At 36.8% G+C, this 27,622-nt stretch overlaps 1 protein-coding gene across 2 annotated transcripts in view; it reads right to left on the bottom strand.

The window, feature by feature from the left end:
- The window catches only part of zmym2 (zinc finger, MYM-type 2), a 92,687-nt gene that overhangs the window by 43,961 nt on the left and 21,104 nt on the right, over window positions 1–27,622 (bottom strand). The window contains exons 2-3 of one of the 2 annotated variants that reach the window (XM_039743998.1): window positions 19,750–20,679; window positions 11,984–12,269 (exon numbers count right to left, since the gene is read on the bottom strand). In XM_039743998.1, the coding sequence (XP_039599932.1) occupies window positions 11,984–12,269; window positions 19,750–20,665 (1,202 nt within the window). In that variant the 5' untranslated portion in view covers window positions 20,666–20,679. The remainder of the gene's footprint in view (window positions 1–11,983; window positions 12,270–19,749; window positions 20,680–27,622) is intronic. The other variant, XM_039743999.1, reaches the window with a different exon arrangement.

Genomic DNA, 27,622 nt, shown 5'->3' with positions numbered 1-27,622 from the left:
ATAAACACAAAAAGAACCACTGTTTCAGGTACTGTGCTTAAGGATATTTTAGTATGTAAAGTTTACTTGCTTAAGTCCATTTTAATTTAAGTAAATCAACTTAAAGCATAGTGGCACTTGCTGATGTTGCCACACCGTTCCACATGGACATTTGATAAATGATGACACTAAACAGTAAGAACGGCATATATGTAGGTGTGGGCCCTAAGATGTACTGTCAAATATCCAAACTGCAGTGTTTTATTGCTTTATATAATATATCCTTTATATTAATAACTAATGTTTCAGCTTTTGTCATTTTATGTGAAGAATTTTAAGGGTCACTTCACTCAATTCCATTTGTTATGAACTCATGACAGTAGTCTTATTCTTTCATATTGAGCTGAAAATGAAATGTACTAATCTGCCAAAAAAAGAATCATTGTACATTTTTTGGCAGCTTAAAAAAAGTCTAATGTCATCACTTGCAAGTTGTCCAGTCAATAGGATTTATCAACATTTAGATAAGTAATCCTTAAATCAGATTTGTATCCGGCTTTTGTTATTCAATGAGTTGCTCTGATAGAATGAGCATCCCTGTGTACAAAACCTGAATTTCAGGGGGATATTTTTAATAAATAAAAGTAAATGCTGATCAGAAGTGTACAAAAGATAAGTTTACTACTTTATACTCATTTAGTACATTAAAGTTGCACACTTGAGAATACATGTAGCATGCCTATGAAGCTACAAACTACCAAAAATGAAATCAAAAAGCTATTTGCTTTGCAAATGTTTTGTGTTACTTTCAGAACTCTTAATTAGTATCACAACATCAAGCTAAATTGTATTTTTGTTTATTTTATCAAATGAAAGAAAATTATTATAAGTGGACCGTATAGCAACATACTATCAAACTATACTGCGTTGTGTCAAAATGGAAATTGTTTCAGGGATATTGTACTATGAGACAGCAAATCTTGATAGAATTAAAGTTTTGCATCTGTAAGTGATATTGAACATATAAATTGCACAGTGGTTAACCTTATATACATTTATAATATAGCAGATACACGCAAAAATAAAAATTAATAATGGTTGAAAATTACAAAAAGTTTTACATATTTTGGTACTGTGTACTTTGACTACACAGCATGAATGATAAAATCTGTGTAATCTTTTGGAAAGACTCCCATATGCAAGTCTCAAACACAAAGCATGCATGGGAACAGTGGAATCTTCCAATAAACAACTACATTTTCCTACTGAGGAGCATATCTCACCTATTCAAACAAAAAGGTAGAACACATCTGAATGTAATAAACTAAAGCAATCAGCACACCAAAAGTAGTTCCCTTATTTAAACAAGCAAAAAAACCCTAGGCTATTTAAAGGTGTGTTTTAAAATAATTATTTATTGATAAGTGTACACTTACTGAAAGACACAGTTGTCCAAATGGGGAGGGTTTGAAGATACAACTGTCAGTGAATGAAAAGATGGAACTCTGGAGAGAGCAACATATAATTGTCCGAGACTGAAAACAGGTTTTGGCAGATACAGGCATATTTTTTTGAAAGTTTGTCCTTGTGCCTTATTAATAGTCATTGCAAATGCCAATCTAACAGGAAATTGCGTGTAAAAGTAAAAGGCAAATTAGAATCTGATGGGGTCAGTGAAATCCAGGGAATAAGGACAGTTCGTGAGGTAGCAGATGTGATAGTCTTACACTCCAGTACATTGCAGTGAATGCTGGTAACAGAAAGTCTAGTGCCATTACAGAGACTTTTTGCTAGCATAAGGTTCATGAGAAGCATCATGACTGAACCAATTTTAATTTTGAGTTTATGCGGAGGAATGCCAGTGGGAGCAAGACTATTAAGAAATTCTTCGGGGAATGCAAGTTAATCTGCAGGATCGTCTGTGACGATGGAGTCAACGCTGATGAAAGTTACTTCGTCATTAGGGATAAGTTTCAGCACCTGTTCATTAAGGTGTGGTGTGTCTTCGTTGTTGATGTGTAATATAGGTCACGTACTGAGTTGTTCCAGAGTGATAATTGAGAAGTCGATGTCGCAATATAATTGCCTCGAGAGCGATTCTGGAAGTCTGCGGAGGGTGAGAGTTGGCGGGTGGGGCCTTGTCGTGCGTTCCCCAGGACGTGGGAGGAGGGTTAGAGTGGGTGTCCGTGGCTCTTTCGTGCGTAACCCATGGGAGGGGCTCTGTTAGAGTTGGCAGGTTGGGCTCTGCGAGTTGGCAGTTGTGGCTCTCTGTCTTGCACACGGTGAAAAGTCAACATGGCTCAGAGGTGCATGTGAACTTTTGCCCAGACGAAAGCGACTGAGGCTGTGTTTGGCGAGTTGTTGCATGCGGGCACATGAGCAGGCAGAGCACATGCCTCGAAAGTGACGCTGGACATGGGAGGACGGTTACAGTTGGCATGCGTGGCTCTGTCGTGCGTATCCCATGACGCAGTAGGAGGGTTAGTGTTGGCGGGCGGGCGGGCGGGCCGGTTCTGTCTTGCTTGCGCTCACCGTCTTGCGTGCCCTTAGTGAATCTATACTAATAAAAGGCAAAGCCCTCACTGACTCACTCGCCACTAATTCTCCAACTTCCCGTGTGGGTGGAAGGCTGAAATTTGGCAGTCTCATTCCTTACAGCTTACTTAACAAAAGTTGGGCAGGTTTCATTTTCGAAATTCTACGCGTAATGGTCATAACTGGAACCTATTTTTCTCCATATAATGTAATGGAGTTGAGCTCAATGGCCGTGGGGGGCGGAGTTTTGTGTGACATCATCACGCCTCCCACGTAATCACGTGAACTGACTGTCAACCAGTACGTAGAAAACAAGGAAGAGCTCCAAAAAGCACAGAAGAAAACATGGATTATACAATTGAGAAGGCAGCGAAACAATAAGAAGCGAGCGAGTGACACATATTGTACAAGCATATTCATGACTGCAGCTACTTCGGAAACAAAGCAGGGTGTAAACCTAAAGTTTAAATTAAGTTCATAGACAAGCTGCCGCTGGCGTTTGTCATGCCCACGGCTAATGTGGGATACAAGTTTAATGAGAGGACGCAGTGTATGAACAACAGTTTTGATCACTTTGTAACCAAGTTCAAACTGCTGGTGAACAGCTGTGCTTATTCAAATTCCGAGAGACTGTGTTTGTGGGGGGATTGACAGTTAAGGCGGGTGGGGGAGTGACATCATCTCCCCTCCCATTCACCTCATTTCGCTCTGAGCTGAGCTCCGCGGCTAACGCCGTCTTCCGAAGCAACTTCGTCACACTGCTACCAAATACACAGAAAAATCCACAAGTTAATACACACGCTGTCTCTAGAGTTTCTCCACACTCAATGTATTCCTCGCGTCACCGTTATACCCTTTGATCTTCCATTTCAATTGAAATGCCTCAAATTTCCAGTAAGGCTCTGCTTCGCGATGACAATTAATAAGTCTCAGGGACACACCCTACAAAAGGTTGCCATTGATTTCAGGCAAGATTGCTTTCCTCCTGGACAAAACTATACATTGCATTCTCAAAGTATATATATATATATATATATATATATATATATATATATATGTATATGTGTCTGTGTCTATATATATGACAGCAACACTCATATCAGTGACAAAACAATTACATTAACAATCATCTTACATTATTTTTAAAATGTTTCCTTTTCTTTTCATAACTTCTTTAACACACTACTTCTCGCTCTAAGCTTGGTATTCTAGTATATATATATATATATATATATATATATATATATATATATATATATATATATATATATATATATATATATGGCAATCTTGTAATGTTAAACCAATCTCTTATGATAATACTACTTAATGTCAAAATTCCACTGTTTTATGCACCACCTCTGCCATGGACAGGAAATAACAGCCAGCAATAATTCAGTAATTTCAATTACTAAAAAAGTAAGCACAACATTAAATTTTAAATGGTTTATATAAATATTTGGATACAAAATTAGTTGAAAAAGTCTATCCTTAGTATACCTGTTTTATCTCAAGATAAAGTTAAAAAACAGCAATGCTACATGCTAAATACACATTTTTTTACAAATTATTTTTTACTTTTCCAAATACTTATAACTTTTCCAGAAGTTTGTTATTAAATATAAAATATGTAAACAAAATAATTTCATTAAAGACTGTGTAGATTTTATTTATTTGGACAACTACCGTAAATCCCCAACAAAAAGCCGCCCCATTATGTAAGCCTCAAATAATGCTCATTTATATTTTCAAACTCTAAGATAAGCCGCCCCATGTTATTAACCACGGCGTTACTGAATTTACCAATCTGAAGTAAAAACATTTAATTTGGCACACCCCTGTAGGCATTTGTAACTCTATAGTGACATTATACTGTAGTTGAATGTGAACAATTAAATTGATAACATTTTGCACTTAATTGATATCATGCCACAATACAAGTCCTATGCTACAGAATTTAAGCTCCAGGTCGTTGCTTTCGCAAAGGAAAACGGCAATCGTGCAGCTGGACACCACTTTAAAGTAGCTAAAAAATAAGTGAGAAACTGGTGGAAAGATCAGGAAGCTTTGCTTGTGCTTCTGCCACGTAGGCGTGCAAGACATACAAGTGAAGCAAAATGGCCAAACTTGGAGAAGCGATTTAAAGAATGGATTCTCGTGCAGTGCGAGAACAATTGGATAGTTTCAATAATAGCCATAAATTTGACGGTAGGAGGAATGGCGAATGAAATGGCAATTGAAGACTTCAAAGGGGGTCATAATTGGGTTTCTTGCTTCATGAAACAAAATGGTCTATCTATCCGAGCCAGAACGACTGTGGGACAGAGACTGCCAGACGACTAGGAGAAGAAACATGACAGTTTTAGAGAGTTTGTCAGCAAGGAAATTGACATACTGAAACTAACACCGGATGACGTCACATGGATGAGGTCTCGATGTAGATGCATATTCCATCAACATGCACTGTCGATGAGTTTGGTCAAAAGACCATATCAGTAACTACCACAGGTCACGAGCAGACAAGTTTTACATTTGTTCTAGCTTGTAAGGCAAGTGGCAAAAAGCTGAAGCCATTCATGATTTGTAAGAGGGTGACAATGGCACAGGAAAAACTACCCAAGGGTATCAAGGACGCAGTGAAGGAGGAGGGCTGGATGAATGAAGACGTTATGGTGGAATGGGTGGACAAATGTTACAGAAGGCAGCCTGGAGCTGGATTTTTTAACAAGAACTCCTTGCTGATTTTCGACTCTATGTCTGCTCATCTGATGGATAGTGATCAGAAGGCAGTGAACAAGGTTGGTGGTCACGTCGCTGTAATACCTGGTGGACTTACATGCAAACTGCAGCCACTTGATGTTACTGTCAATCATGCATTTAAATGCCTTGCGAGGATCGAGTGGGAAAAATGGATGATGGATAGAGAGCATACATTCACTCTGTCTGGCCAGCAGCAATGTACAGTCATGCGTGCGAATAGGTTATTTCAGCGTGGAACAACGTGAAACCAGAAGGCATAGAGAATGGTTTTTGCAAAGCAGGAATCCTTCCTCCACCTAAAGGCCTACCAGCAACACAAGCAACGTCTGCAATATGTCAGAGTGATACCAGTGATGAAAGCATGTCCGACATCAGCGACAGCAAAGCAGCATAGGTCGCAATCGAGTTGTTAGGTGGCAACAACGATGATTATGGATCTGATTTTGAAGGATCTGACGAAAGGTAAGCCTAATTTTAGTGTTGCTAATTTTATTCTGAAGAATTTACGTGTAGACAGATGATTGACATTGCTGTACTGCAGAACCCCCACCCTCCAGTCGTTCAAACGAAAATTAAAAACTTGTCTTTTCCCAGCCAACAATAAACTTTTGTTCCTTTTATTTGTTAAATTTTGCTTTTTTCCTAGCCTGTATTGTATACTACGATGTAATGTAGCAAAGCCCTGAAAAAGTTCAATTATTACATTGCAGCAACAAACCTGAAAGAGACGAATGTGAAGAGGCTAGATGCAGCAGCGCCACGTGATCACTGAATCAATGATGGCGTCATTCTTAATTGACATAATTTTTTTGTCTACTGGACAATTCATATGCTTTTTAAACTGTGGATTTACTTATTTTAACTGCATCTATGAACATCCTCCCTATCTATTTTTTTTTAAGTAAACAGTACATTTAAAATTCAACAAATCATTTTTGTATGTCGTCTTTTTGTGCACTGAATTATACTTTTATTGAATGTTTTTAGATAGGCCGCCCCATTTAAGCAAGCCACACCCAATACGCATTTTGTAAAAGTAATGTATAAGTCGCTGCCTTTTGTTGGGGAAATACGGTAATTTACGAGATGAGATACAACCAACACATCTCACAGAATACATCATCATACTTGTAAAACTTCTTATGTATATAGCTCCTTGCTATCTCCTCCCAATTTTTTTGTTACCATATTGTGTATAAATTACTATAACCACACTGGGCTTGTAAATGGGAAACATGCCCTATAAAGCTGAAGTGAACCAGTGTTAGGCAGATTCAGGCTTGAATAAGATCTACTATATTATAAAACACTATTGTCTGTATGTGTGTCTGTTGGTCTCTCCATCACTAGTCCCTCCAAGTAATCTTATTGGTCAGTTTGGCGCTGATGGTGAGACTTAGAGGAAGTGCCAGACTTTGAGACACAAACAGGGGTAGACATGTTGGAGACACACCAAGAATAGAATTCAAAAATGATAACTATAAAAGCAGACAGGAGGTGAGTGAGGGGCCCCAAATGACAAAGTCTGAGAAACAGACTATATGGGAATGAACTCAAAAGGGAGCACCAGACAAAAGTGATTTAGGGAAAGGTGTACAAGGCATGCTGTAAGTACACACAGGGCAAGAAATATTAAATCATTTTATATTCTGTTAACCCTCTTAGACAGGTATTGTTGCTAGTGAAATATTTCCACTTAAGTCAGCATTTGCTTATCACTTTAGACTTGCATTTTACCAAGTAATTAATATGGAAAAAGATTTACTTTGTATTTTAGATCGCAAGAATTTATACTGGCATTTACCAGATAATCAAAAAGGAGCAGAATCAAATATAGAATACATTACAGGTTCAGTTAAGATGCTCACAGATTAAAGAAAAAGTGAACATTCACTACAGTCCTCATCCCAGTATAAACCACAGACTTTACTAACTTAAAATATTCAACATTTGACAAAATATACTAGATAATTAAATATTTAGCATTTTTATGTGGAGAGCATGCTCCCCAGAAACACCCAAGGAGAACTGCAATTATTAAAATCAAACAGAGTATGTCACTGTATGGCATTACAACTAATTAATGTTAACTGACTGTTTAGTTTAAGGGAAACACTCAATATAATAAAGGTAAAATTAGTCTACATGTCAGAAATATCAAATCACAGCAAAATATTTTGTATTATACTTGACATAATTTCACAAGCTTTAAATATTCAGGGTATAATATAAATGAGGTCCTAAAGAAAAATCAGATTTTAGACTTAACTGATGAGACAGGATGATATTCTAGATATATACAGTATACGCCCTAATAAGTGAGCCTGAGGCATTTCTAAAAAGTCCAAAAAGTAAAATTGAAAAATGTTTTGGACATTAAGGACATGGTTTAAAGGAAAATAATTTTAGACTTCTTTATATTTTACACCATGTGTTCACCACTGCCTTAAGTCAAATTGATTTGTTAAGGTTTTAAATGTAAGAGGTGTGTCAAGGAAAATTAAATTTTAAAGATTAATTCTGATATTATAGCAGGTGTCAGTTACTTTCATGTGCACTGTACTAGTCAGCCATTTCTCAGCACTTTCCTCAATCACTTTAAAAACAATGTTAAAATCATACTAAACAGCACTGAAGTTTCTAGCAAACTTACATACCTGCAACTTCACTAGTATTATATTTTTGGGTTATGCACAAGGACCTGAATGGAAAAGAAGTATTGGACGTTTTAAAGAACAATACTATAATTTGCAATACATTTCCTCTAAAAATTTTATTGTATACCAAAAAACATTACATAAAGTGAAATCTCTCAGGAACGCAATTATACTATGCTGGTATTACAGATTACGCTATGCCTTTTTTCCAGGTTAAGATTATAAATATGTATGCATTAATACAGCAGAATTAACATGACAACTGAACAGAGTTTTAAACAAAATATACAGTAGTTTTGTGTTTTAGGGTAACTAACAATCCAATGTCGCTATTAATATGGCTAATTTTTCTTTTAAATTTTCTTCAATATTCTCTAGTGTAAATATATTTCACTCAACCACTTTCTTATTAATTCTGATAATGCACTGTACCTTCATTTTTAACTCTGCAGTAGCTGAGTCAAACCAGACGATAATGAAGGAAGTGATCACACATCCAGTGAAAGCTTTGTAGAATTCAATGGAGGATAGTGTTGTGCAATGCCAAGCTTTTTGAGCTGTGCCTTAAGTATACATACTGCTTTGCTTCTTTTGTAATACAAGTTATGTTTTCAATGTAGATAGTGTTGTCATTCAGGCAGGGTATTTTGCTTCTCAATTCTTTTTTGAACCATATCTTATTATTTAATACTTTTTGAGGGAATGCAGACCTCTTTACTAAAACTAATATATAACGTTATTTAGTTTTTTTTGTCACAGAGAATTCGGTCATAATTTTTTTTTTTTTCATCCATTTCATTTTGACCAAGTTGATAATTTGTCATGTATTACCATAATCCCATTTTATGTTTACCGGATGACAGCAGTTTGAGTGTCCACTGTTATGATGACGACAGCATTTCCTGTAATTCACACAGAAAATTATATGGGAACTGCATGGAACTTTGTCCAAAATTGTGGCTATTTTGACAGAAGTCTGTGTGTGCAATTTTCTCGTTACAGATTTCTTGCTTCTAGTACTTTACCACAATTCTTGTAGAATTTTGGCATTAGCATTATTATCTTCTGGGGTTTGACTTTAGACCTGATGTGGCCTGCTGCATGTTTTGTATTCTCTGGAAGAATTCCTGGAGTTTACTGATATAAGTACTGTTGGATACATCCTGGTCTGCTAAGTACAAACCACCAATGAGCTCCTGAACTGCAACAGTGATTTAAATGCACATAGATTTCTTACTGGATTTTGTGGTTTTCAATTTTTGTCTGCATGTAGAAGTAATTGTACCACTCCATGGCCCCACAGTTTCCTTGAGGTACAAAAAGTATTGCGCAGTATGTATCTTTTATTGTGTAATAACAGCAACTAAGTTTTCTCAATTCTAGCTAAACACTTACAAGGTTTACATTTTTCATTAGTATGTCAAGTTGGCAAGTTTAAAACTACCTACAATAAAAAATAAAATAAAATAAATAAATAAAAATGAGTTTGTATGGTTGTTTTCCAGTGAGGTGATTAATTGCACCTTCAAAATATTTACTTTAGGGGAGATGTATACTGTATACAAATCTAAATTACATAATACAACTCTCAAGGAGAATAGAATGGCTTTAAGTTTACAACCAGAGGTTCTATAGTAGAACTGAATTTAAACACCACAGTAAAATCACCAACTGTTCATATAAAAAAAAATACCCTGTCTAGTTTTGTTGCTTAGTTTAGGACCCTGTCAGAAAATAGTAGGTGAAGTCCAAGTGTTATACAAGTCTGACATATCCTAACAACAGAAAACTGAGGCGATAATGTAATCCTTTTTAGTGGTGAGCAAAAGTAGTTGTTTTACTGGTTTATTCCAAAAAGACCTCTCACTGGAAAGAAACTATCCTGATAGCAAAGCATGGAAACAGTTTCTCCTAAAAAATCAACCGTCCCTGCACACTTCTGTCTCCTTCCTTTCATGCATCTCTGCTTGTGTCACAGTTCATGCATACGTCTAACAACAGCATGTTGAAGATTATAATTTTTAAATACTGCAGATTTGTATACAAAATAGATGGAGCCATATCACAAAACTGACAGAGGTTCTCCATGTATTTTATATGATTGTCAAAAAAGGTAAATTTATAACATGAAAGTAAATATTAAAGAGCTGTGTTGATTATATTTTAGGGCTAATAAGCAACCTCAGTCTTCTCTGACATGAAGAAAGTCAGAATGTTTACCCATTCCAGGACAATATTCAGTGCAATGCTGGATAATTTAGATGTAAAATTCAAACAAATACAAAGCAGTGAAACATTTATGCACCATTTAAAAACCATCACGTAAACAGCAATTGCCTGTCAAACAATTTCATGACATGTTCACTCCAATTTAAGGTCAGAGAACTGGAGTCTGTCCTAGAAGTATCTTTCCAAAACAAATGCATCAAATCTTCCTTTTGCTTAGGTTTACTAAACTCTGTATTGGCAATTATTCAAACCAATTTTCAAACAATACTGTAAAGATACTGTAAAGGATGGAAGTTTGTTTTTTCTCTTCATATGGCAAGCTGAAAAAAAAAAAAAAAACCAGAAGGAACCACTTTCCTCCAAATGTCAGGAAACTAACACCTAGTTTGATTGCTTTGATTTAGGTATGGATGCAAAGTTTCAAAACTTACTCTTTCAAGATGTGCAACTGATGTAACCAAAGAAACTGGACACCTGAAAAATGACACTGATGATGACCATGGTGCAAGCATTCCATTAAGTACAAAATAATATTGCATATACTGTAATTCAAAACATCTCATGGTCTAATCAATATTACAGGAAGTGCAAGTCAAAAGACACATATACACACTTGCCAAATAAAAATGTTCTTATAATCATGCATGTCAGACTCCTACAAAACCTAAAACATTGGCAAGTCATTTTAAATTTGTTAATTTAAAAGGCTTTCTATGTGCAGAAAATTATATTTGATTTTAAAAACCCATGGTTTTTCTGCATGGAAGGAGACAAAGAACTTCCTTTAGCATTAACACCATTTCTCCAACAAAATCTTTAAATTAAAGGACAAAATAGGCCCCGCTCCATTTTGCCAGGCTTTTAGTGGTACATAAGGCATTTTCTGCAAAAAATAAACTTAACAGATGCACAAAGCCAGTTGTCCTAACCCACCAGCATATCTGAAAGATTTAATTTTAAGTTGCTGAACGGTCTTGCAGATAATCTAGAATTTTGCCAGCTTGCCTTCTAAGTTTCGCCTAATAACAAGATGTGTTAATCAAAGATGAAATAAAATATCTGGAGACAACTATAGATAAATGACCCTAAATGCACAGTTCGTTTAAAAACTTAAACCTTTTCATTCTGACAGACAAAATAAACACTTGTATAAACAGGTACTGGCTCTGTAACTAGAAGATACCTTGATCCAATAACCAAAGGCAACATTTTACCTTAAAACTAGCTGAATCTGACTCATTATTCTCTTTAGAAAAACATACTAACACCCTCTCTTGGAGCAAGAAAGCACTTTGGTCATGGAAGCTACACTCTGTAGCCTTAAAACTGGACTCCCCAAAATTCTTTAGGATCCACACTTTTAAGATCAAGTTTTGTGCAAATAATGATCAGACAGAGGGAGCCATACTTCAATAAGGTTATTTTAATACTAAAATGCTTGTGCCAGAAGGAGTCACAGCTTTCTCTAACACATGGCAAAAGAAAAGGTGGAGAGCATAGTGAGTGGAGTACAACACTACTAGGTCTTCTAGGTCTAGGAGAGGTCAGAAATCTACAGTCGTCGATATACATAAGCTCTATATAGGTTTCCACATACTGTGTGTATTGTAACTTTATATTCATGTGAAGTATAGGATGCTGGCTGGGTATAATTAAAACACAGGATCAGTACACTTGGGGGTTAAGGTTCTGATCTGTGCAATACATATACAATGGAATATTCAAAGAGATTAGTTTGCAGAAGAAAAAAAAAATCTTTGTAAGGTAATTTTTTCCTAAACAAGTCCAACACTCAACTTAGAAACTATAGAATAAATTCTTACTTTTTGCACATGGTACAGTTTTTCTTGGGAGCCGGTTTATGAGAAAATGCTGACAAGCATGTTGTAGAACAGAAAAGATGGACTGATCCTTTTCTCTGGTATGCCGTCTGCCCCTTTCTTAAAGGTTTTGTACAGTTTGCACATGTAACCTTTACTGGTTTTGTGGGCTGCTGAGATGCTGGTGGTGGAAAAACAGATTTTGGCAATGAAGCCACTGGAGACATAGAATCAACACCTGGTTGCTTCTGGTTTCTTGGGAAGGAGGCAGACTGAGATATCCATGAATCTTTAAAGAAAAAAAAAAACAGGTTTAATCTATTGTTTACTTCTTTTAAAAATTGTTTTAATCATAGCCTTCACAGTATTGTTCATATAGGAAAATGGCAAAGAAAAAGGGTATTCAGGTCATTTAGATTATTTCTTTTACAAAGATTAGTTATAGATTGAACAAAAACAATAAATAAATCAGATAAACACATCCAATGACCAATGCTAGAAAACATATAAAAAGCTTCATAAAATGTTATTCCTAAAATATTTTTTAAAATAAATAAATAATTTTTCAACACTTCAAAGTTAATTCGGCACATGTCATAACTGAATGCAAATAAGGGTGACTTCTGGCCAACAAAAAAATAAAAACAATCACATGCTCCTGCACAGGGACAAACTGTATATCTGCATAAACAAAAGTAGAAGAGCTAAGCAGGCTATAACTTCCCCTTTTGACATGAACAATGTATACCAGAAGATTTAGATTTATTCATAAGTGATCGTTAATGTGGTGCATTCCATTTAATAAATATGTAATTGTGGGAGGCATTCTATTACTCCTTAATTTAATTGGGAGGGAATTAAATGGGTTTTTTTTTGTTAACTTGTTTCCCCAAAAAGACTACACACATTAAAAAATGCAATAAATGCTGCTGAAGCTGAAAAGAAAAAAAAAAAAAAGATGCACATACTTGTGATCACATTTTAGAATTGTGTTCCATTTCAATTTAATACAAGACAAATATATAAAGGAAATAGAAGAATGTACTGTAAGCACACACGCTCAGAAACATTTACTTATTTGGCCGATATCTTTATCCTAGATGACTAACAAAATATGATACAACTGGTTACATTTCTTTCATTTTTCCTGCTGGAGTACAAGCATGGTCACATGGGATAAGTAGCAGGATTTGCACCCAAAATCTCAGGGTTTGAAGTCCAAAGTCTTTAACATTACACTACCTGTAATATCAAAAGCTTCAAAGTACATTAAGTTACAAAAGGGATGCACAGTCTAACATGCCATTATAATAACAACTTAATTGAAAAGTTGCATCATTCAAGGTCAATATAGGCTAAACTTATTATTTTTTTCTTTCTTTTTAATCATTCTGTTGTGTGTTCAGTCCATTGTGTGTAGATTCAGTATATTTATTTACCTAATAGGCTTCTGTAAAAGGCTACATTTCTCCCTGGGTAAAGTTCAATCCAACTATCTAAAAAGAGGCATTTCAGTGTATTTGTGCTTTTTCCTGTATTCACTTATACTGTACATACATATTATCACTATACCACAGCATGTAGCTTTCTGTAAAAAATAAGGAAACTGGTGGCACATGTGGAAAACATCCAATAATGTTAGCTGAAAATAAATACCAATGCTTTATGAAATAGACTTTGGAAGTTTTTTGATGGCAAGATCATTTGTTTTGCAATGTCACTAAGTCGGTTTCGCACCAAGTTTCAAGCCATCATCAAGCTTGAAGGTTTGGAAATCATTTCTAATTCCCAAAAATAGTTTTGAAAAAGAAGTGACAAATAGATTTTTATTAGAGCAAATAAGATAACTAGTTTAAGTTAAGGTACCTTTCACACTGTGTATTGACATGGTCTCACAATGCACACTGTACTCGTTTTACTGAAATGTATTTTATGAGGATTTTATTTTATGAAGATTCTAACCATCGATCTAAGGTCTGCCATATTTTATTCACAACAGAAAATAGTAAAACATCTGACTTTTTGATGTTTTCTAATTCATGAAAAATAATAGCTTTTTTGAATATGATAATACATCTCAAAAAAGTTGGGACAAGGGCAACAAAAGGCTAGAAAAATCAGTGGTAATAATTGCATATAAAAAGAGCACCTTAGAGAGCCAGAGTTTCTCAGAAGTAAAAATAGGCAGAGGTTCATCAATCTGCAAAAACTGTGAATATGATTAGTGGAACAATTTCAGAATACTGTTCCTCAATGTAAAAATGTGAAGATTTTGAATATTTCAGTACATAATATCAAGAGAGTCTGAGAATCTGGACAAATCTCAGTTGCCAAGGGACAAGGCCGAAAATCAGTATTGGAAGCCCATTATCTTCAGGCCCTCAGACAGCACTTCATTAAAAACAGGCATGATTCTGTCATGGAAATCACTGCATGTTCTCAGGAACACTTCCAGAAATCACGGTCTGTGAACACAGTTCGCTGTGCCTTCCACAGATGCAAGTTAAAGCTCTATCATGCAAAGACGACAACAAGAATGAACATGATCCAGAAACGCTGCAGTTTTCTCTGGGCCAAGGCTTGTTTAACATAGACTGAGACAAAGTGGAAAACTGTTCTGTGGTTAGACAAATCAAAATTTAAAATTCTCAGACTGGACTAAGGAGGAGAGGGACCATCCGGCTTGCTATCAGCAGGAAACTACAGGCTAAGGAGAAATGAGGCATCAAAATGTAGGCATGGGCAAAACTGTCTAATAAAATTAACCTCTTATCCAGTTACATAAAGTATCTCTTTACAGACCTAGAAGATTTCTGTCCCGCCCTCCCATTCTTAGTTGTATTACTGAATAGCAAACAGATCTAGTATGAAATTTTATAAAGAAGCCTATGACACCAAATCTAGATCTGCAAGCCTAGCCACAAAAAGAACACCCTGCAAATCATTCTGCCATAAGCACAGCATACATTCATTGGTTCAGCAAGCACAGATAATCATGTATTAATATATTCAAACATTTTAAAAGGAAAGCACTACTGTCAAGCATACTATTGCATGGCTGATTCTGCAAGCTCCACTAAAATAATATTAAGTATATAGTAATCATTTAGTTTCAAGATCTTCAGAGCCTTGCACATCAATGGTACAAATCGTTACAGGGGTGAGGAAAGAGCAGAACATTTTTGTTTTTAAAAATTAGCAGTCCAACAAGGATTCTTGTTGTAGATGTCATATAGAAATGAACACAGAGCTTAACCTGACAGGTGAAGAGCCTAAAAGGAAATATAAAGGGTTAAGAAGGTGGAGAATAGAAAACAGTTTTTATGACTCAAAGGGCTGAAAACAGTACTGACATGGAAGACAAAAGTATCTCTCTATTATAAAAAAAAAATCCTGGGAGGAAGACTAGGGAGACAAGACGTGATCTTCTCAGAAAAAGATTTGATGTCCCGCGAGACAAGGCACGGAGACAACATTTAAAACAAGTTCACAGACATCTGACCCAACAGTTGTTGAAATGCATTTGGCAGACAGACATCATGTGCTCCTAGCTCTTAAAACAACGACAAGAGACAAGCAGAACACACAGCTTGCCAGCAGATGATCCGATCGCATCTTCGTAGAGTGCGTTCAATGCCCCGAGAGGCAGAGACACGAAGTAACAAAAGAAGAGCTGCCATACAGGCTTTTGAATGATCGATGTGCAGCGCAACAAAAAGAACACGCAGCAGATCAGCCACCCCCTCAAAACATGAGCAGCGTTATATGTCCTGCGAGAAAGATTTAACCACGCCCACTTACAAAAGTTTTAAAGTAAAAATGAAAATAATGCATATGTAACAATTCCCATATAAATAATCTCTTTAAATTGTATATCCGGTAAACCAAACGCGGGGGTGGGCAAGCAAAGTGAGCAATGGGCAGAGCCCCCTAGTAAAATTAGAGAATCTTTATTATTAAAAAAAAAAAAAACTCATAGGTGAGATCTCTGGTCTGTACAATTCTTATGTATGCACAAAAAGAGGCTCAAAAGATGCAAATGCATCCACTGGGATTTAAAAAAAAAAAAAGCACTTGACAGGAAAACCGGGAAACGAAAGAATTGTGAACTTACAGTAATGCACAAAACTTAATGAGGGAGATTGTAGCACAAGAATATTCAAAATTTCAAAAGATACACATTTCATAGTAAAATACATCAATATGAAAATGTAACTGGCAGGCTTACTGTGTATATATATATATATATATATATATATATATATATATATATATATGTGTGTGTGTGTGTGTGTGTGCAAACTGGTAAAAATTAGACAATTATTACTGTATTTTCAATTTGAAAATAATAGTTTAATAAAAAAAATTACAGAAATTTGTTGTACCAATTGGAGCTTTACCGATTTACAAAACATGTGCTGTATTCCTTGCTGGTGGATTGAACTAAAAAATTTGGTAATGTGAGCTACACGTGGTTAAAGTGGATAAAAATATAGCACTTTGGCACAATGTATTCTGTACAGCTTTAGAAGGGTTTTTTGATGGCTTTTAAACTGCCCAGGTGCAAAGGCACATTGTGAAAGAATGCAGCGTGTATGCAGAAGTAGCACAGGTCAGCAGTAGGACAGAAAGTAAATAACTAGTTGGCTTATTATCTGTTAATACTAAATAAGTGAGTAGGATTCCAAGTAAAGAAATAGAGAAATACTAGTTAACTTGGGAAACATTGTGATCAAGCTGGCACCCAATTCCATTAGAAGGAAGTTAAAGAGCATAAGCACAATGTCAAAATGTTGCCTGAAACACTAGGCAACTTAAGCAAGTCCCAAATCACAAAATGAGGAATCAAATAAATAAATAACAAAAGCACAGTAAAACAAGCACTCGCCAAAACTCCCTAATGCATTTAACATGAACTGCAGGGGACCCTCCAGATTTATATGGTGGAAAGCAAAATGTGGTAGGTGGCCCTACCTCTTAGAGGACCACCTAAAAAACATACAGTAATTCACACAGTTAGTAATCATAAACACCATGCCTCAAGGTCAAATTTGAATCTGCAAACACTGACTTTTTCACTTGTTACGCTATTGAAGTCAAACTACCGTTCATTAGTATAACCAGCAAGTGAAAGCACACGTCATATATTTAAATGGTACACTGAAGAAAAGTAATGCTGTCTCACAATTATAAATGTGTCTGTGTCGAGTACAAATAATGACAGCCCGAGTCATATTCTAATTTTTAATTTGAACACAGGCATAAGCAAAAACACTCTGATCACTCACACAAGAAACCTAGAAAACAGCAAAACAAAGGCTATTTAACAAGAGTTCTGAAATAACAGGTTCATGTAAAACTGACCAAGTTTAATTTCACACAGGAAGCTTTAGGACAAATGTAAAAGACAGGAGAACAGATTTGGAAAACATCACAAGTTTCTGACCAAACCTGTCTTTTATTCAAATGTACAGCATTGTGGGAAACAATGTCTTTCATGTTTACATTTAAAGTACTCATTTTCGCAAAAAAAGTACACATTTTGAACATACAATGGAAAGTAGTTTTTTTTTTTTCCTCCATGGATGCTTTTCACATTCTTTGGCACTGTCCAGCATTGATCGCTTAACATCAGTGAATATTGAATTTTTAGTTTCTCCATGAAAGCAGTACGAAATTCTTCTCTCAGCCACCACTACAGATGACATGGGTTAAAAAACATTTAAAAAAATATTTTTGGGTAGAGTATTTCTTTCAAATATAGTGTTTCCATTAATATCATTGGTAAGCAACAATTAATCTACAATATAATAAAATGCTAAGGTCTGTGTGTTTCCAGTTTCTCAGAACAATCTGATTGGTCAGTTTGGCTTTAGTGACACAATGAAAGAGAGAGAAAGTGCTAGTGTGAGATGCATAGGGAGGAGTAAAGGCGCATTAGCCACGCAGAGAGAGTCACCTTCAAATACACAAAGTATAAAGCCAGACAGGAGGCAAGAAAGATGCCTGTCAAAAATTGAAAGACCTTGAGATGCAGGTTTGACTGTCAAGAGATTCGACCTGCAGTGAGGAGGAGTGCACACACACAAATACGGAGGAAAAAGGTGCTGAAGGTACATGTTGTGTAAGAGTTTGTGACAGATACTGTGGCTACTATACTATTAAAAAGAGCAAACCGTAGCTGGTACAAAATAAGATTTTTACAAAAACATTTTTGAAGGATGCAAAATATTATCTACTCATCATTACTGAAAAAAGTCCAGAAATATTGAGATCCCCTTTGTAAATATCACACACCCTTAATGGGAATTTGGGAGTAAAGCTCACACACTCACACTTCATTGGCATTTGCATTTTCTTTCAATGTGCCATTGTTAAATTACATGTATTTTATAGTTACCCTTGTTTCCAATTCTTATCTATCATTTTTTTTTTATTATTAACATGCAGATTACAGGGATTGAAAATACAATATTTGCATTTCATTTTACATTAGTTTTCTTTCATTGAAAGAAAAACACAATACAGCATTCACATAAAGAAAACTCTTACTTATGCTTGACTATTTAATGGATAGTTCAGTACTTTTCAAGTCAAAACTATTTTTCCACAAATTATATAAAAGAATTTGTCAAAAAATTGTGCTCTACAAAATACAGAGCCTGTTCTTGCGGCTTGAATTAGGGTGTATGGGGCAACAATGCAAATATGGAGGGGGAAAAAGTTAATTTGCAAGGAAAGAATGTTCCACTATTGATCAACATGAGAGCACATACATATTGCAATACAGCATATCAATGTCATTCCTGAAAAATAGATATCTATGTTTTTGAGATTCCAGGTGTGTTCTTCAGTACACTGCCTGTCTCCTACTGTAGAAACTTTTCTTTGCCTGGGGCAAGGACCATGGCTTCTTTCCAGACTAGTGCAACTGCAAATCTGTGCCCACATCTATCCAGACATTTGTATTAGCCCACTACCATCCAAAAACATACATTTTTAAAAATCATTTATAAATATGCAACATGCATTTTTAATTCATACGCTCTACATTAAAAAATGTAATTAGTAAAAACTACTTTGGAAACTGAAGGTTTCCAAAAAGGGGGCATCTTGTGCCAAACAGTATATATCTTTGCAATGATATGGAACATACAATGTAAACTTGGTATAATAATAGCTGACAGATTTGAGAACAAAACATTTTCCAGGGTTGTGCATCATAAATGCCTTTGTTGCATACTGTAAAATCCAGTCTTTAGAGAGAAAAATCTAAAAACATTTACATTTCTTTGTGGTTTTAGTTGATAACTTGACCCTACTCAACTAATGAAGTTTTACAAAACCACTTGCAAGACACAAGGCACCTTCATATCATTAGGGGAACTTCAGTTTCTGATGACACAGAAATCGAGAACATCTGCATGCATCTATGAAGCAAATTTATATAGTTTATATACTTATATATCAATATAAGTTTACAACAGAACTTAATGCTAACTTTTAATCAAGAATTTCTTTAACACCTCTTAGATTTTTTTCTAAGCCATTTACTCCAGCTTACAAAACTTGTACAGTTTTGACACAGTTTCCATGCAACACTTGCATTGCTTTCATATTTCCATCTGATCTGCTTTATAGTTTACAAAGAAAAAACACCTTCTACAAGACAGTGTTAAAAAACAAAGTTACTCTTAAATGAACGCCAATCAATAAAAGGATCAAATTTGTAAAAACGTAATGCTTGTCAAATTGCGTTGACTGCTTACCAGACCTTTGATGACTTCTCAGTTCACCATTCTGAACCACCTCTCCTGCAGCATTCATTCTTCCAGGGTTAAAGGTTCCTGCACCAGACTGAGTCCCCTGCCTACTGGAATCAGAATTTGATGCTGTTGGAGCAGTTTGTACCTCTGGAATCAGACTGAATGCACTACTGATCTGAGGTCCATTAGTCACTTCACCCAAGCTATTGCTCTGCAATGATGTCACACTCGTTATCATTAAATTCATATCCATAGCCCCCTCATTTGAATGTGATTGATGAACAGGTTCCCGGCTACTGTTCCTCAGAGTGGTATCACCATCATCAAGTGTTGTAACATTGGCAATTCTTATTTCTGAATCAGGCTCAGTGCTGATAGTGCTATGGGTCACAGGAGTATCAATATGGGAATGACTTGAAGCCAGAACCTTATTGCTGGAAGAACTAGTGTCTTCCACTTTAGATGGATCTAGGTCACTATCCTTATTTAATACTGGTGATACACTTTTTTCAGGCAAGACTGTCCCAGATTCAGCATCTTCCTCATCATCAATGATGATGGTCTCAGCAAGAGCGTCCAAAGGAGGGGATAAATCTTTCACAGTTGTTTGTAGCTTATCAACCTCTGGCTGATTCAAATTATCCACTGGAGCCATGGATGTTGAAGATGATGTTGTTGTTCCAGGTACTGCAACAGAGACTGATGTTTTAGCAAGGGGTTCAACAAATAAAACATCATCATCCTCATCTGCTGGAGGTGCTTCAGCAACTGGAGTGAGAAATTCACTAGTAATCAGACCTCGTCCTTCAAAAGGGCCACTCGAAAGATCCGTAGCCATTTCAGACTCCTCACCGAGAGCTCTGCTTTTTTCATCTGATGTAGGATGCACCTCGAGGCCCTCTGCAAAATCTTGATCCATTAATTAAAAAAAACCTAGAAAATAAAGGGTAATGAAAAGAGAGAAAAAAATGCATGATTCATTAAGATTGAGAACACTAGCTAGAAGAATTACAAAATAAAGTTGTTTCAATCTTAGATATTGAGTCAAAGTGGAAAATATCTTTAACATGGGCAAACAATTACAGTATACCTTTAGTATAAGGTATGACAATTTCTCATAAATATATAAATTATTTCAAAACAATTACTTTGCTTAGCATAATGTTTAGTTCAAAGTTCTAATGATGAGAGCACTTAAATCTGGATCTGAAAAAATTCTCATTAATATCTGAATACTTCAGATATTGATGATCCTTCTTGTGAGTAACAACTCAGAACTGTCTGGTGTAGCTTTAAATAATTCACATGATAGTGTAAGAACTGAACAACTCTCCAACATGCCTTGTAAACTGTCACTCTGTTTTACCACATATATCAATAGTTATTCTCATAAATAGCCCAGAGTTAGTGCAGAGTATGCAGACACTGAATTTAATGGAAATTAACTGATTTAATGTGCTTTTATAAAAGTGGACTATCATATGATATGTTGATGAATTTAGTCCCAATATTATATACTGTGCATGCATAAATATCAAGCTCTTTATTATTACATTGCATTTTTTATTATCTTGTTACAAGTGATCTCCTGGAGTCAAAACAGTAAAAAACGAGAGTTAAACCAACTTCTCAAACTCTAGAGCTAACTGAATAGTTTTAAGTGATTTGAGGAGATGGTAGGACCTGCACTGGAATACTGGGTAGGAGCAACTTAGCATAGGCAGGAAAATGTACTTTGTCTCTCTTCCACATTATCCTATAACTATTTTAGTTAAGTACCATCTAATGCATTTACAAGTTATAGCTGCATTTAAGACTTTGCAAATCACACCATTTTTTCCATGTCTATAGAGACCTGTTCTATAAATCATTATGTTCTGCTGTATTGATTTGCCAGGTGTATCAATTCCTTGTAGGCAGATCATTTTAACATCAAAAATAAAAAAGTTAATTATCTTCAACTGTAGTAATCTGAAAACTGAAGGCAATGTATATGGACCTTGTTTCACCAGAAGCCTCAAATTGATGAAGAAATAAAATGCACAATGAGAGGCAAGTTTTACCTAAGACAAAAAGGAAATAAAAGGACACAGCTTGTTTACCTGATGAACACTGACTTTGTGTCTACATTTCTAAGATAATGGAGTACATGAAGTGAAGACTAACGCAAGAGACAATTTGGGAAAAAAAAATGGAAAAAAGCAATAAGGCTATTGATTGATGCATGGTAACCTATCAGAATTAATGTGAGCATGAACAATTAAGAACAACTTAAAAATAACCTCAAGAAGCTTAAGAACACCACAAGCCAAGACCTGAAGCAAAGGATTTGAAAAGGACTACATCACTAAGGGTTTGATTATCCAAATCTTCCTTGTCTACTGTGCGTTCTCTTGAAAAAATGTCTTAGAATATTTAACAGTTTCAGATAATTGCATTTAATCCTGAACATTTAATAAGATTATAGTGAAAACAAGTATGGGCTATCGCCTATTATTACTCCATCTGGGTACTATTTAAAAACCTCTATAGTAAATTGATCTAAGAACAAATATTGGATGTCAACCCAAATTTGTGTAGTACTGTACTATGACAACATATATCTCTTCATTATCAGGTCAGGTCGAGGAGCATGCACTGGAACAGCACGTTGCCGCACCTACAACATAACAAAACAGCTCGGGATCCAGGTTGGCAACCCCCCCAAGGGAGACACGTGGCCCAGTCCCACTCCCTGGAAATTACCATCTATCTGCTGCAGCCAGGTGTTACGTGGTCCGGCCAGACCTAGTCCAGCCACTCGAGTCCTCAACAATGAGGATCCTGTGAGCCAGATCACCTTCAGGGAATTGCACCCACATGGCCGTAGTGCCGTAACTGACACTCCCTCACAAACAGGTAACGTAATTCATTCAGGACTCCATGAGCAACAGCTCATTCGACAGAAAATCAAACCGGCAGAGCCAAGGATTCTCTAAAGATCTCAGGTCACTGGATAGCTTCCATGTCTCATAACCATATAGCTAAACAGTAAGCACCAGGACTCTAAAGACTTAGACATTCAACTTTTTGCAAATAGGTCAGAAATGCCACACACCCCCAATTCCAGCAACTTCATGAAAACCGCCAACAATGCTCTCCCAATCAGTCTCCTCACTTCACAGGAAGAGTCACCAGAAACATGAATCTCACTGTCAAGGTAAGTAAAACTCTCAGATCAATCTACATTTTCTCTGCAGACAGACACACTGCTGATGGCTGTGCCCAAGAAATTATTGAAGGCCTGGATATAGGTTTTTATCCAGGACACTCAGACTCCTCGCTTAATCTTGAGAGCCCCAATCAGAGCCTCCTTTGACTCTGTGAAGATCACAGCATTGTCAGCAAAGTCAAAATCAATGAATCCCTCTTCACCAACAGATGCCCTACAGCTGCTAGGCCCCAAGACCCTACCCAACTCCCAATCCATGCAGGCACTGAACAGAGTAGGAACAAGAACCCAACCCTGATGAACCCAAGAATCAACTGGCAAAAAAAAAAAAAAATGCGGAGGTTCTTCCTTCACTCTACACACAACTCACAATACCACTGTACAGGCTGCCCATGATATCCAGCAACTTCAGGGAGATCAGAGCAGCTTGATCAACGCTGCAAAGTAACCCTGGCGATATTCACATTTGTGCTCGATGAGACCATTTTTGCCAGGCACTGGGTCAATGGTGGACTGCTTAGGTATAAAACCAGACTGCTTTGGTTGCTGGTAGGTGAGCAAGCGATCACAGATCCTATTGAGGACAACTCTAGCAAAGACCTTACCCGGCACCGAGAGCAGTGTTGTATTGCATCTAAGCAATCTCAGCTAGACTGGGTGGTTTACAGCTAATTGGAAGACCAGCTTCGCTTCAAGAACTGTGGACCCATAGCTGTCCAGCGTCCTAGCTAGAAACTAGGAAACTCCAAGAAACAAGTTGAGGAGAGAGGAAAAAAAAAAAAAAGACCTTTCATGTTCGCTGTTCCAGGAGTCTAATTATCAGTTTGGTTTAAAAAGACATTTATGAAACCGTATATAAAAAACTTAGAGTGGCACTAGCATCCACACAAGCTACTTTGGCAACATAATTCAAGATGAACTCTTTATTTCCAAAAGTGTGGTAATGTACAAAACATTATATGTACTGTATATATGAATGACATCAAGCACAGGGCCCCAAAATGGTTAGGGACGGTCCTACCTGTATTAGAGGGGGAAGAAGCTAGCTTGTGTGATTCTGCACTCGTATAAGTAATGGCTTACACACGATTCCAAGCGTAAGCAAGTTTTATGTACAAGATCCCTGGGCTTAACCATGTTCCTCTAGAACCACTGGCAGTATTCTGGTAGCAAATGTTTAAAGGAATACTACACCCAAAATTATATTTTTATATGTTACTTAACTCATGTATAGTATATCTTACAAAAGTAAGTACACCCCTCACATTTTTGTAAATATTTTATTACATCTTTTCATGGGACAACACTGAAGATATGACACTTTGATACAATGTAATGTAGTCAGTGTACAGCTTGTATAATAGTGTACTGTAAATCTGCTGTCCTTTCGAAATAACTCAACACACAGCCATTAATGTCTAAACCGCTGGCAACAAAAGTGAGTACACTCCGAAGTGAAAAATGTCCAAATTGTGCCCAATTAGCCATTTTCCCTCCCCGGTGTCATGTGACTCATTAGTGTTACATGGTCTCAGGTGTGAAAGGGAAGTAGGTGTGTTAAATTCGGTGTTATCGCTCTCACACTCTCCAATACTGGTCACTGACAGTGACAGACTGCTGTGATTGTCCTGCTCCACTGCCAAACTGAGGAGATTGTTCCTCCCCAACACTATGCAACTCTTCAGTTCCACCCTTAAACGTTAACATTATACAAAGCTATTGTCTGTTTTATCTATATTTTTTATCACTCTTTAATTTAATATTGTTTACCAGCATGTTGCTGCTGGAATATGTGAATTTCCCCTTGGGATTAATAAAGTATCTATCTGGAAGTTCAACATGGCACCTCATGGCAAAGAACTCTCCGAGGTTCTGAAGGAAAAAAAAAACAAAACTGTTGCTCTACATAAAGATGGCCTAGACTAGATAAGATTGCCAACACCCTGAAACTGAGCTACAGCATGGTGGCCAAGACCATACAGCGGTTTAACAGGATAGGTTCCACTCAGAACTGGCCTCGCCATGGTCAACCAAAGAAGTTGAGTGCACGTGCTCAGCGTCATATCCAGAGGTTGTCTTTTGAAAATAGACTTATGAGTGCTGCCAGCATTGCTGCAGAGGTTGAAAGGGTTTGGTCAGCCTCTTAGTGCTCAGACCATACGGCGCACACTGCATCAAATTGGTCTGCAAGGCTGTCGTCCCAGAAGGAAGCCTCTTCTAAAGATGATGCACAAGAAAGACCGCAAACAGTTTGCTGAAGACAAGCAGACTAAGGACATGGATTACTGGAACCATGTCCTGTGGTCTGAGGAGACCAAGATAAACTTATTTGGTTCAGATGGTGTCAAGCGTGTAAGGCAGCAACCAGGTGAAGAGTACAAAGACAAGTGTGTCTTGCCTACAGTCAAGTATGGTGGTGGGAGTGTCATGGTTTGGGGCTGCATGAGTGCTGCCAGCACTGGGGAGCTACAGTTCATTGAGGGAATCATGAATACCAACATGTAATGTGACATACTGAAGCAGAGCATGATCCCCTCCCTTCGGAAGGGCCACAGGGCAGTATTCCAACATGATAACGACCCTAAACACACCTCCAAGACTACCACTCCCTTGCTAAAGAAATGGAGGGTAAAGGTGCTGGGCTGGCCAAGCATGTCTCCAGACCTAAACCCTATTGAGCATTTGTGGGGCATCCTCAAATGGAGAGTGGAGGAGCGCAAGGTCCCCAACATCCACCAGCTCCGTGATGTCATCATGGAGGAATGGAAGAGGATTCCAGTGGCAACCTGTGAAGCTCTAGTGAACTCCATGCCCAAGAGAGTTAAGGCAGTGCTGGAAAATAATGGTGGCCGCACAAAATATTGACACTTTGGGCACAAGTTGGACATTTTTCACTTAGGGGTGTACTCACTTTTGTTGCCAGCAGTTTAGACATTAATGGCTGTGTGTTGTGTTATTTTGAGGGGACATCAAATTTACAGTGTTATACAAGCTGTACACTGACTACTTTACATTGTATTAAAGTGTCATATCTTCAGTGTTGTCCCATGAAGATATAATAAAATATTTACAAAAATGTGAGGGGTGTACTCACTGTTGTGAGATACTGTAGTTTCATTTTATCATGAAGAAAACATAAAAAAAAGTTTATGAAACAATGGAACCTAATGGTTACCACGCTGTACAACTTCCAACAATTTAAAACGCGTCCATGGGGGGAAAAAAAATCTCTTACATTACTTGCGTCGTATAATACACATGTCCATTAGCCAGTAGTATGCTCAAAATGTGCAAAACACCTGAGATTTTGTTAAAATATTAACAGGTATTTCTAGAAAGTGCAGCATACCTCAAAAACAGGAAAACACACTGCCATAATTTTGTGCTGGTGAACTAAATACAGGACTCTGGACCAATAAATAAGGTGGAGAAAGAGGCAAAACTGACATGTCACAACGAATGCATGTGCAAAAAGGCAGAGTCCAGACATTTTAAGTAATACCACTTCACGGTGAAATGCTGTAAAGCAGTAGCAAACTGACACAAAATTGCTTTACTCCAAATATAGGCTATTAAAAATAGTAAGCAAAAAGTTTAAAAAGTTTGTGTACAGCCCTGTTCAGAATACAAAAAATGAATAAGATGTACAAATGCATTTCATCAAGAAAATTAACAATTATATTTTACAGATACACCATATAAATTATTTTTACCATTGATAATTACACATGTAAAAACCCTACAGATATTTTCCGCATTTAATCTACAAGTTTTGAAGAATGTGTTCTAAGGATGCAGCTGGATTTACAATGAAGAAAGACTTTTTTCTGTACTGCATTAGTTATGGGAAGATGTGGAAAGAACAAAAGGGAAGGACAAGATGGTTTGAGGCAATATAGTACAGTTACAATAAAGAAAATGTACTGAGAAGAGTATCTACTGAATTACAGTGCATCCAGAAAGTATTCACAGCGCATCACTATTTCCACATTTTGTTATGTTACAGCCTTATTACAAAATGGATTAAATTCATTTTTTCCTCAGAATTCTACACATAACACCCCATAATGACAAACGTGAAAAAACATTTACTTGAGATTTTTGCAAATTTATTACAAATAAAAAAATTGAGAAAGCACATGTACATAAGTATCCACAGTCTTTGCCATGAAGCTCAAAATTGAGCTCAGGTACATCCTGTTTCCCCTGATCATCCTTGAGATGTTTCTGCAGCTTAATTGGAGTCCACCTGTGGTAAATTCAGTTGATTGGACACGATTTTGAAAGGCACACACCGGTCTGTCTATATAAGGTCCCACAGTTGACAGTTTATGTCAAAACACAAATCAAGCATGAAGTCAAAGGAATTGTCTGTAGACCTCTGAGACAGGACTGTCTCGAGGCACAAATCTGGGGAAGGTTACAGAAAAATTTCTGCTGCTTTGAAGGTCCCAATGAGCACAGTGGCCTCCATAAGGGGAAGAAGTTTGAAACCACCAGGACTCTTCCTAGAGTTGGCCGGCCATCTAAACTGAGCGATCAGGGGAGAAGGGCCTTAGTCAGGGAGGTGACCAAGAACCCGATGGTCACGCTGTCAGAGCTCCAGACGTCCTCTGTGGAGAGAGGAGAACCTTCCAGGACAACCATCTCTGCAGCAATCCACCA

The sequence above is a fragment of the Polypterus senegalus genome, chromosome 2, assembly GCF_016835505.1.
Source record: "Polypterus senegalus isolate Bchr_013 chromosome 2, ASM1683550v1, whole genome shotgun sequence".
NCBI classification, from domain to species: domain Eukaryota; kingdom Metazoa; phylum Chordata; class Cladistia; order Polypteriformes; family Polypteridae; genus Polypterus; species Polypterus senegalus.
The sequence above is the reverse complement of the archived record's forward strand: the minus strand, read 5'-3'. Positions and strand labels throughout refer to the sequence as shown.